The sequence below is a fragment of the Acipenser ruthenus genome, chromosome 18 (assembly GCF_902713425.1).
Source record: "Acipenser ruthenus chromosome 18, fAciRut3.2 maternal haplotype, whole genome shotgun sequence".
Classification (NCBI taxonomy): Eukaryota; Metazoa; Chordata; class Actinopteri; order Acipenseriformes; family Acipenseridae; genus Acipenser; species Acipenser ruthenus.
This window is the reverse complement of record NC_081206.1, coordinates 24,364,064-24,376,112: the sequence shown is the minus strand read 5'-3', so window position 1 is coordinate 24,376,112 and position 12,049 is coordinate 24,364,064. Positions and strand designations below refer to the sequence as shown.

Sequence of the window (12,049 nt, the reverse complement as noted above, 5' to 3'; positions counted from 1 at the left end):
CACTATACCTTAGAAGAAAGCAGACAGAGATAGCAAATTAATTGAATGGCACTGTACCCTTGCGTTAGGTTTCAGTAGTAACCATGCAGCGCTTGTGGAAAGCTCTCGTAACTTCAATGAACAGACAACTTACAACTAACGTTTGTTACTAACATATCCACAGCTGATGACGTAAACTACACATACAGTACAGTAGGTGTCCGGTATGTGGAATAACATCTCATAGCTCAGCTTAACATAAAAATCGACAGTGTGTGGAAAAACTATTTACACATTTAGACGAGCGGTTCAAAAAACAGGAAACAGAAACCCATACATATACAGACAGACAGTTACCCAAGTTGCTACACCCCACATGAGGATAACAAAGCATTCACTACTCTACAAATCTATCAATACCATATGAAGCTAACATACTGTACATATCATTTACTGTGTATGTAAAAAGAAAAAAAGAAAGAAACTAAACTAAAAGGCATTCTGTGGGCTTGAGTAGAGCTGTCTCAGTGTTATACTCCCTGTGGAATATGGGAAAACTGCACTTTGCACAACTGCTTTTATCTCACTAGTTTGGTAACTTTTAACAGGTACCAAAGCTTTAAATGGCAAAGTTTTGCATCAAATAATTTGTTTGAACTTTGTTTAGTTATTATTATTTATTTCTTAGCAGACGCCCTTATCCAGGGCGACTTACAATTGTTACAATATATCACATTATATTTACATACAATTACATTTTTTTACACATTATTTTTACATACAATTACCCATTTATACACTTAGGTTTTTACTGGAGCAATCTAGGTAAAGTACCTTGCTCAAGGGTACAGCAGCAGTGTTGTCCCCCATCTGAGATTGAACCCACAACCCTCCGGTCAAGAGTCCAGAGCGCTAACCACTACTCCACACTGCTGTTATATGTTAATGGTAACCAATAAACTCATGTAAAAACAGAAGGCTACTTTTTAAATTTAATAATTTTCAGTTTTGATAATCAACCTTTTTAACATATATCTAAAAAACAGAACAATACAGTCTGTTAACCCAACTCCCAGCCAAGTCTTCATACAAACAGCTAGTACAGTGCATGAATGCAACGCGTCTTCTGGCTGGTTCTGCATGCGGATGCTATGTGATGTGATGGACTCTTGATTTACACTTAAGATACAGAGCGATACAGCCCTGCCTTTGCAATGAGAACTAGTGCATTTCAACAGATAAATCCTGTGGAAAATAGTGTTCCAATAAGGGAAACAACATAAGAGCACATCATTTTATAGCTCCATCAACTGAATTTAGATAACGTTATTGCCGGGGGCACAGTAAGCAAGGATGTTTATGCGAGTCATGTAGCTCCTAAAGTTGAACGTGTGCTGGAATACTGTACAATGTTTGTATAACTAAAACAATACAGTCTGCACTGGTGATCTTTTTTTACAATGTTAAATGATAATGTTATAATGGAGCGCCATTTTTTATATCCCGGTCCTATCTGGAGGGAAAGGGGGAGGAGGGAGGGAATTACCATGGTGATGAGGTATGTTGTTGCCCTCCAAGGTGGAGTGTCTTGGGCCTAGAAGCTGAACAGGAGCTGGCATTAGCTGGCCTCTCCCAGTAGGGGTCGCTGTGGAGAAATGTGAAAATCTCTTAAAAGCTTTCGGACAGAAGATGACTAACCCCCCTCCCCCAAAAAATAAACCCATGAATATTCTAAATAAATAAATAAATAAATAAATAAAAAGATTTCCAAATCTGATGTGTTTTTTTTCGGTTCTCTGGTGTTATCAACAGATGTGTGCACTTTTGGAGATTAATATTAAACTTAATTACAAACTTAAAACTTAATTACTGGTCTGCTAGATTCTACCCGGCAGACATCTATGACTATTCCATCAGCTTCTCCAAGTGCAATGTGCCATAACTTTGAAGACCAGCTTTAAAAGATTTTGTCAGATAAGATCTTATAAAACTCCTCACTGACTCACCTAACAAATATACTTTAAATCCCTATATGTCACGTCCCTTTAGTGTTCTGCAACTAGGTTGAAGATGGCAAGCAAGCTCTATATATTACATTTTGTGGTTGAAATTGACTTTAACTGTATAGTGAATTATTGAAATTTTAGTGACCCTCCAAAAGGGTCTGTCAGAACTGATACCATGTTCCATTTTTCAAATGCAATGCTTTATATATATTTGCTATATATGCTTTATTTTTTTTTAAAGCCAAGCTTCAAAAAAAAAAAGGTGCCAGAGTTTCATTGCAGAAATGGAAAAAGCAGACAGCAGGATTTCACTCTAGCTACATAACATTTAATAAACACAAAATTGTGATGTGCATAATATTCACAGTATGTATCAGTATAACACTATCACTGTTGCAACCTCCCTTCTTGGTTTTACACTACAGTTTATTTTTCTTCTGATTGTGCTTTTGTTAATGCAGTATATTACATTTTGTCTTACATGATTTCAAACATGGTTTCTCAGTTTCACACATTAACATTAAACATCATTAGTGAATTGACAGAATTCAGACACAGACATAACCAGGCATTTAAAGAAAGGGACTTTTTTTATGAAAGTCACATGTATGTATGCAAAAATGTTGACTTACAGTATATAAAAATAAATGAATCAATAACAAAGCATTGTATATACACAGAATGTTTCAGTGTACTACATTTTAGTTAATTCTATTACATTAGTATTGTATTCCTGAACTTCTTTCAAAACACTTTAACCACATGTTTTCGGCCCTATTAACAATCAAAATAATCTTGTATGATGGTCTATTGTACATACTAACCCATATAAATAGGATGTATGATGCAAAGTGGTATACAGAATAATGATTAGAGGGCTAGCAGTACAGGAATTCAATCCTTTTTAACAGCTTACTTCAGTATTATTATTTTTTTACATTAGTAGATTTACAGTAATAGGTACCAGTAGGCATTGTAATTGTTTCATGCAGCAAGCTTGTATTAAAGTTGGATAATTGAACACACTACTGATCTGAAAGGCGTATGTGCTTTTTGGAGAGGGACAGTATGGTAGTACAGTTGAAATGTCAATTATTCTTTTAATCCTAGCTGGAAAGACATAAAAGTAGACTTTATAAAGAACCACAATTTGAACTAGGTGTGGGGCTGTGTCAATGATTGCAATTTTCTCTGTTTTGCAATGGCTGTGTTCTATAAACATGCTGTCAAACAGCAGAGCCACAAAATTGCACATTTAAATTATGGCCAGGAACTGGAGATTTATCCCATTTATCAAAAGAAGACCAGTATTACTCACTATGCTAGGCATTCTTTTAAATGATACACTTTTTCTCACATATGGGAAAATCTCATCCTGTCTGCCCTGTATTATATAAACTGCACACATGCTCCCTTTAGACAATTTTCTGGAAAACTTGCCTTATGATTGAGAATGTGTCACAGCAGCAGTTACACTGCTCCAGCCATATGCAAGCACACCTGTGACCCGAGTGTATTTGATTTTTTTTTTTTTTTTTTACAAATTTAACATTTTCAAATGCCTCCTTCCAAGTTAAAGACTTGTTGACGTTGTCTCTTTATACTGTACAAACTAAAGCTACACTGAGGAAATAATACTACATAATAAAGTTGAATAAAAGTTGAGTAAAAAGGTACGCAATTCCAAAAGGAACGTTCATCAAGATTTATATTAAACTTCACAATTAGCCTTATCCTGGTGGCTTTGTTGTGGCAAAAGAAACTCAATGAGGTTAAACATGAATTAAAACAAGGGTAAGCAGCTGATTCATGGCTGAAAGGGCCTGACTAATCAGTACAACATCACTGCGTAGGAGCCTCTTACCACAAAACCACACCAACCACAAGAACAGGAGCTGACATGTTTATTGTAACTTTACACTGACTCCAGGGGTGGGGGTGACTGGTTGGTGATATAGAGGCATTTTTATCGATGTCAACTGCAGTGTTCGAGGTGAATGACACTTACAGGTAAATTCTCTAAACACCAAGTCTATTTAGATAACGCAGAGTGCTTCTGCCTTCCTTTTAGTGGAAAAATGACCAGATCTCTGAAAAACCAATCCGTCAGGTGACAGATAAATCCTAGTTTGCTGGTCACTAAGCTTCATTCTTGACACCTAGAGCTGTTGAAGGCTATTTTTACCAGTTCAACTGAATGTTGCTGTGCATTTCTAACTGGTAGCTGTCAAGAAAAAACAAAATGGTGAGGTTAAGCACTTTGTGTATGAATATATTAAACAATATACGAGGCAAACAAAACACTCTTCTAACCTTGCTGCTGCATTTTTATTTAATCCCCAATTGCATGTGGCTTTTTGCAACTACAGCTTTTTATCCATTCTCTTTTTTTATTAAAACAATACACACATGAATCAATGTAAGTTCTTGGGGGCTGTACTATTTTTTTCAAAATATGCCATTATTTTCAAATCACTACCTCTTGGGATGATGACACAAATATTAATAAGAGAAGCCAGTGATGCTTGACATTACATGAACAGCAAGTCAAGATCATTTTAGAAGGAACAAAGTGGGCTTAGACTAAATACTGTACAAGAAGGATCTTTAGAAAATTCAGATTTGTAACGTGTGTCTTTACTCACCTGTATATCAAAGTATAATACCGCAACACCTGCTTTTTCCTTTACGCCCATCAACAAGTTTTTTTGTCCAATGCATCATTCAAAAGGATTTATGTAATGCGCTAAAGTTCCCTGCGCTCCCTATAATTTGAGCATTTTCTTCTACAAAGGACTGCACTCGGCGCGCTCATCTCATCAGGCAGAGTATAAGGATTAGCTCTGAATAAGACACCACGGAATGTCAAGCCTATCAGTTACTGAACATGCATCAGACAAACTTTGTCTTTGCGAGAACCTCTGCTCTGCATTTGTCATCCACCTGAATAATTAACAAGTACATGCTGCCTGCCAGCAGCTTAGGGAATTCATTTCCACCTATTACATGCGCCTCACGTACGCAAAAAGCACAGACCACACACAGCTCTCTACTGGAATCCTGTATTCTAGTCTTTTTTCCCCCTTTCTTTTTTAAGAAATCAGATTGTTCTGATGTGGTTATCCTACATATAAACCTGCATCCATCTTGTATGCATTTCATTACTGGCAGTCAAGAGCTACTACATCTTGCATCATTATACTGTGTCTTTGGGTTCTGTGATTTTAATGATGCTTGACATAATACCATGGGATATAATGAGAGTGTGTAAGGAGCGCTGTGTGTATTTTCCATATAACATGACTAATATAACATCTCTTCATGAATTCTTTTAGATCAGTGTGAGGTTTTGATCAATTTATAGACCTAAAAAGGCACATTACTTTAGTATTTGTTGTACTGGCAGGCACATTTATGCATGTTTATTTCACAAAACACATGAATGAAACCTGACACATTTATTCTGGCCCTGCTGCATAGGCCAAAGTAATGACTGCACTCTACTGTGCTACTAAGAGTTTAATAAGTATGGGCATCGATTCTATATATGTATGAATACCAGATCCTTGAATCAAACCCAACACCAATGTCTGTCTTTGCCGAGTACTGAAGCTCAGGACTGACTGATGAGGTTTTTTCTGTCATTTAATATCAGAGGTTCATTAGCAGTGTGCAATTTTCTATGCTGCTCCTCATTTTGAGTGTTTTTAAATAAGGGAAGCAGGTTTGTGTGTGCTGCAAAGAACACACAGGTCCTCAAGAAGGATTTAATAATTTAGTCCAGATTACTGGTATTTAAAGTCTCAGTAGCTTTAAGAGATTTTAGGCTATGTAAATAATACACAGTTAGATGGATATTTAGAACCCAGTTGGAACAAATCTGGACCTGTTTAAAGCTCTCAAGGATAATGTTTGAAAATCACTGCTAGCATCTTTGATTTACTAAATGATGTGGTTTAGGAAAAACATCAGGTCCACAAAGCTTGTCAATCATTCTGTAAACAAATGCTGTGGCCAAGTTATTAGTCAACTTTTAAAACTTCCTAATGTGATTGCTATTTTGTACACTAGAGGCTTCTTTTGTAATGCTTAGATATAAACATCAAGCAAAGGAACGTCAAAATAAGTTTAAAAATAAACTGCTTTTGATTGCCCTTTTTAATTTTATGCATGGCTGAATTTGTTTACAAAATGGAGACAATTATTACTACCAGTTAAAAAGAATGTAGTAAATACACCAGAGAATTGTTTCTCATGACAAAATGTTTGATGTTAGATGCCTTTATCCAATATATATCATTAACCCAGGAACATTCCGGAGTTTCTTCTGCTTAAATCATTAATAAACAATAAAAGAAAACTTGTGCTTCCTCAGAAAAAAGTACACCCAAGCTTGTTATCAAAGAAGCAATTTGTTTAGCAGAATGTATTCCCTTCATTTATATACCAGTATTTATATACATTAAATTATTTTGGAAGATGATGCAAGCATCAACTTTCATAACATTCTTCTTCAGGCTGAAAGTATTCTGGAGGATCCTATCTTCCTCCAAAAGGCTTCTTTTCAAACACTTTTGAACCACTGTCTGCTGAGTGATGAGGAGAGCACTCATGTGTGCAGCTTAATGGCTAGGGAACAATGTCCAACCTCAGCGAGGTATTCTACTATGCAAGCAATGAACCTAAGCTGGAAGGCCTAAAGGATATGGAGAATGCTGGTACACTGAACGTGAAAGGAACAAGAGACTTGGTAACCATGGCAACCAACCGAGAGGCTTACGTCATTACAGGATGACAGGATTATGCAGAAAAGTTAAAAAAGAAAGAAACACACACAAAATTGCCATATAACTCTACGAAGAGTGCCCAACAGGGAGGTTGGCTAGAACAGAAAGCTCTCCACTGTTTAAATATTAAAATCAGTCGGCTGCTTGAATGGAAGTTTTATTAACCAGGTTATGGTTATTACCTTAAGTGTGATGTAGCATTTATTAAGTTCCTGGATGTCTTGGCCCTTTGTCTTTACATTCAGCATTTTGAAAATCAAGACTCCAAGCTCTACTGCATCTTTTTATACCCAAGAGGTTAAATAAATAATAATTCTAGTCCACCTTCAAAGGAATTCTGAATTTTTCTACCACTGTCAAGTGAAGACTCTTTGATCACACACCAGTTAAACAATGAAAAGTAAACTTAAGTCCTCTTTAAAAGCCTAATGATGTTGCATTATCAATATTATATCATACATTGTAAATGAATAACTCTCTAAAATGCCCTCAAGTGGCTGTTGAAATGAAATTCAGACACTTTTGCTGTCTCACTTCGCTCCATAGGGGTTCAACAAATACACTGTACTTTTAATATCAATGCTTTAATATTCTCACATTATGCACTGACAATGGCACAGGCCTGTGTACATTGAAAGACGCTGTCAGCAAATATTACATGTAATTGCAAACTTTTTGATTATCTGGCTCAGCATAATACAACTAGCCTAAAGGTCCTGAACAAGCCTCCTTGCTCATTTTGTTGACAACCTTTTAATAAAACATGCTAACACATATTCATCTGAGACCTCCCATTTCCCTGTATTTTGTGTTGCTGGTAGCTCTTGTACTAAAAATATGCACTGTTAGAATCATCTCTACAACCAGCTATCAAATCATGTCTTGATCATAGCCTATGGATAGAAATGGCACCATGAAGATGTCTGCAAGAAGTTACAATAGGAGCATAACCTGGGGCATCACTGTAATAATGTTGTAGGCATGAATAAAAAAAAACTGATTCATTTACAAATAGCCGTTTTAATAAATGTTTCAGCATTTCAAATCTCCTATTATGTTACATTACTTTAAAATACAGGCCTTCCTATTTTCATAGGCTTATATAGCATGTAATAATAAAACAAAATCACATTTCTGTATCACCAGCGTTTAAAAACTTTATCACCATGACACTTTAAAGCATACAAAATCCATGTTTTTGGAATCTAATACAGTAGGCAAACATAGAATTCATTTGGTCGTTAGGAGCACTCTGGCCTTGTGGGTACAGTTACAGTTCAGCCTAAAGCAGATAGAAGTATTTATTATCCTTGTCTCCTAAATTGCTTATATATGGTAGCATCAATGGAAGTAAAACTCCATTCACACCAACTGTAGGCAGCTTAAATGACTAGTATTACTACAGAATTAACCTAAAATGCAAAAATTAAAAGCGTGCTACACAATGCTGAAATGACTTTAATTGACAATAAAAACTGAATTACTAGGAAATGAGAAACAAATGCAAAGAAAAGGTACATTAAAAAGGGTGTACAATTAGGCAATAACGCTTCTGGTTATTACTCTTAAGCTTGTGTTATAAATAAAATGTTGCTTTTGTCTGACTGCAGTTGCTCTGCTAACAGTCTTCAGATGACTGGACAGTGCTCAAAAGCGTGTTCAATTCTGGCAAAATGCACAACACTGTTTTTTTTTAAAATTTTAATATGTTATCCTGGGTTAACTGCTGGACCCTGGGGCTTTGCTTTTAGTACCACTTGGCAAATGTAGTCGCAGCCTTTTCAACATGACATGCTTAGGATCCGGGGCTGGATTGTGCATTGTTTTCACCTCCTGCTGCAATCTCACTGTCAGACCCAGCTAGGAGACTGCTGCGGCCTGAGCATTCTGCCAAAGACTGACAGCAGGACCAGTGAAGTATGCAGTGTGACGTATCCAAGGATGGGCACTTCAGGTTTGCTGTTATGTTACAGGGTATTATATATGAAAAGAGAAATGAGGACATTAGACAACAGATACGAGAAAAGAGGGTGTAGAAGCAGATGGACTTCTGGGCAGCTAATATGGTTCAATAAACTAGCTTTTCAAGCTTGCTCAGGTTGATTTTGAATAGAGGCAGAGAGGAAACTGCCACCTACCATAGTTACAAGCTTAGCAACCACTCTTCAGGTGGGGATGAATCTAAATAAAATACTTCTGATCCCTTACTGCCTTGACCTTACTGCTGGTGAGGAATATGGACAGATCCACAGATGCATCAATTGGTCTTGTCATTTTATAGGAGGTGGAACCGTTTCAATATTGAATAGTCAGTGTTACATAATGCATTCCACTCATTTTCTGTAACTATGCCATTCCATTCCATGCTTGTCAAAGAAAGTGCTATAAGCTTAATAAATTCACTCTGATGCATAAGGACGCCTCCTCATCCTCCTCCTGCATCCTAACATTACCAAAGCCCCAAATCCACTCAGTACAGCAAAGAAACAGCAGTGTGTTGCACTGTAGCCTTCATACCAGGTTATTTACACAGCTCACGGTAATTGCTGTTGTGGCATTTCATTGCTTCAAAACAGTTTCTAGTGTAATTAAATTCTCTTCAAAGAGTGTTTTAAATAACCATTGCAAATTGTCAAAAACTATAGGCTAGCACATATTTCTTCTACAGCTACAGTAGCTACACATTTAGTATAATAATAATAGCATATTTGCCCAGTTACCAAACATTAAAAATGAACTCTTTAGCTAAATAGCAATGCAATCTATGTGTGAGAATCACTTATCTTGGGCAGCTGAATTCATACTGTAAGCACAAAAGGATCCATAATTAATTTTAGCAAATGCTAGTGTACCTTTAGTCTCGCAATACCATAATAACCTTTTCTGTACACATGCTGTATGCCTTCGTGGCCTTGATTGTACAGTATCTGGCTCAACATATCTTAATATAGAAATTCACAGCTTCTATCGTACACAGGGGCTGAAACTCATCTGAAGATCAAACTCAGAAGATTTTAAGGAGGTGGCCCAGCAACCCCTATGGAGTTCCAACTGCTTGATAAATAAATGTACAAATCTCATAAATTTGTTAATGCAATTCCCATAATGCATGCAGTTTAATGGAGGGCGAGATCAAAGTAGAAAAGCTGAAGGCTTCAATAGAGTGTGTGGTGTCCCATGCAGTACTACAAGCTGCATGGGACCAGCTGTACCAACCCAGACTGAACCTTTTAAAAAATGCTCGTGATCAAACACGACACACACAGTATCAGTATGGAACAAAATGAAACAGATTAAACTACTGCAACATACAGCCTGTTTTCCTCCCAGACATCTTGTTTTAACTTCCTAACACCTGCCAAGTAAAACTAGAGTGGATGTCTTGCATGCTCACCCTCAGCTATTAGTCCCTGCTCACTGGCCAGAAAGCACACTGAACCTGGATATCTAAGCAGGCTTTGTCCCTCACTCCGGGGCAGACCCTGTTTAATATAACATTTGTAATTCAATGGGAGTAAATTAGAACATGTAACAGCATAAAGGGTGTGGCCACACCTTGAAGCAATGGTGATCACACCTATTAAATGCACAGTATACAGGGTCTAGAGTAGTTAGCAATAAGTTAGTAGTGTGAAAAGAACAAGGTAGTGGGTATGTCAGACTACAACTGCATCGTGTGCATAGTCAATCATCTCCAAACACAACTAATCAGATAACAGCTAACAACTGTAGGCCTTATATACCACATACAGTAGCAGATGACATACAAAGTCAACAGGTTCAACTCCTTGCCATAATATTACCTCATGGTGTGCTTACTTCATTTCAGTGGTCACTATCTGTAGTTAGAATGCAGTTTATCTGCATAGTGCAATCAGAGTGTTAGTATTATAGAAGTCAATATGCAAAAGCTTGCTGCATTCTCACAAGACCTTATGTTTTAATAGCAGTATCCTTTTTTCATGAAAATCAGTAATTTGATGAATATATGAGAGCTTTTTTGGAAAAAAAAGCTGAATTTAATATTGAACTGCTGCTTATCACTCTTTCACTGCAAATCATGTCATAAATATTAAATGCTGTCTTCAAACCTCAATGCCTCACTGTAGCTTTCCACTATCTCAGGAAAGAGTACATGTACATGTTATCACAACAGCGACCCAACATGTAATTTCCCACGAAAATAATTGCACTGCATAGTAAATGGTGCTATTTTCTGGTATTTCAAACTTTGGCAGAGCTTACATACTTAATGACTGCTTGGCTTTGGTTAATGCTGGCAAATAGACAGCATAAGCAAAGCTGTACGTCAGCAGAGTAACCACAAAACCAACCGCAGCAATCCAGCTGCATGGTTTAAAATAAATAAAGAAATACATCTCTATAATGTTTCCCGTTGTCCTCTTACTTTTAAAGGCTGGTCCTAATAGTGTGCTAGATGCAGCAGATTAGGGCAAATGGACTGTACTGCATGTACTATGGATACTCAGTATAAATGTCTTTATTTGACCCAGGATAACCCAAATCCGATGCAACATTAACATTTCTAGTAGATTCGTAATTATTATTATTTTTATTTAGTTTTTAAGATAGTTCAACTGCAAGAACAGAATCAGGGGTGAGACAAGCAGTTAGTTTCCAGACAGCAAGTACCAAACCATAAATGATCTGGCAATTGCAAATTGCTCCTGGGGACTCGCAACAAAATCTTTGGCAAAGAGATCAGGTAAGAGCTGTGGCAGATGCAGCAGTGAACAGCATTACTAGGCTCAGCTCACCTTCTGGGACACACTCAGGTTAGCTTTGCTCTGTGAACAAAGACCCCCTGTAATGTCAAATCAGGGTAAACTGTAACTCTCATTCATTTTCCCCTTCACAAACATTTAGTTTTAACATATCTGGTACAAGCTACAATGACTTTGACATACTATATATACACTGTATAGCAATGAGTCAATGTGTGCAGTTTCTGTATACTTAAAAACGGTACATAACTGGTTTATGCCTGGCTGTATAGTCTCTGAATGAGGACCAGATTGGATTTTTTTTTTTTTTTTAAAGAAAATGCATCCATCCAACTTACCCTCTATCATGCTTTAAATGTTGGTAAACTTTGACCATTGTAAAAACTGTTACTGTACGTTTATGTTTGACAAGGTTCTGTCACCATTATTTCTTTTTTTATGATTACAAATTATTTAAAAAAAAAACAGTTATCAACAGTTACTGCAATAAGCATGCCTTGGGGTTTTGAACATTTAAAATGTGCATTTTGTG

At 36.7% G+C, this 12,049-nt stretch overlaps 1 protein-coding gene across 4 annotated transcripts in view; it reads right to left on the bottom strand.

The window, feature by feature from the left end:
- The window catches only part of LOC117420131 (neuronal PAS domain-containing protein 3), a 228,853-nt gene that overhangs the window by 180,776 nt on the left and 36,028 nt on the right, over positions 1-12,049 (bottom strand). For 2 of the 4 annotated variants that reach the window (XM_058991636.1, XM_058991638.1), the window contains exon 2: positions 1,526-1,624. The exons of the other annotated variants lie outside the window; for them this stretch is intronic. In XM_058991636.1, coding sequence (XP_058847619.1) covers positions 1,526-1,624 — 99 coding nt within the window. The remainder of the gene's footprint in view (positions 1-1,525; positions 1,625-12,049) is intronic. 4 annotated transcript variants of the gene reach the window in all.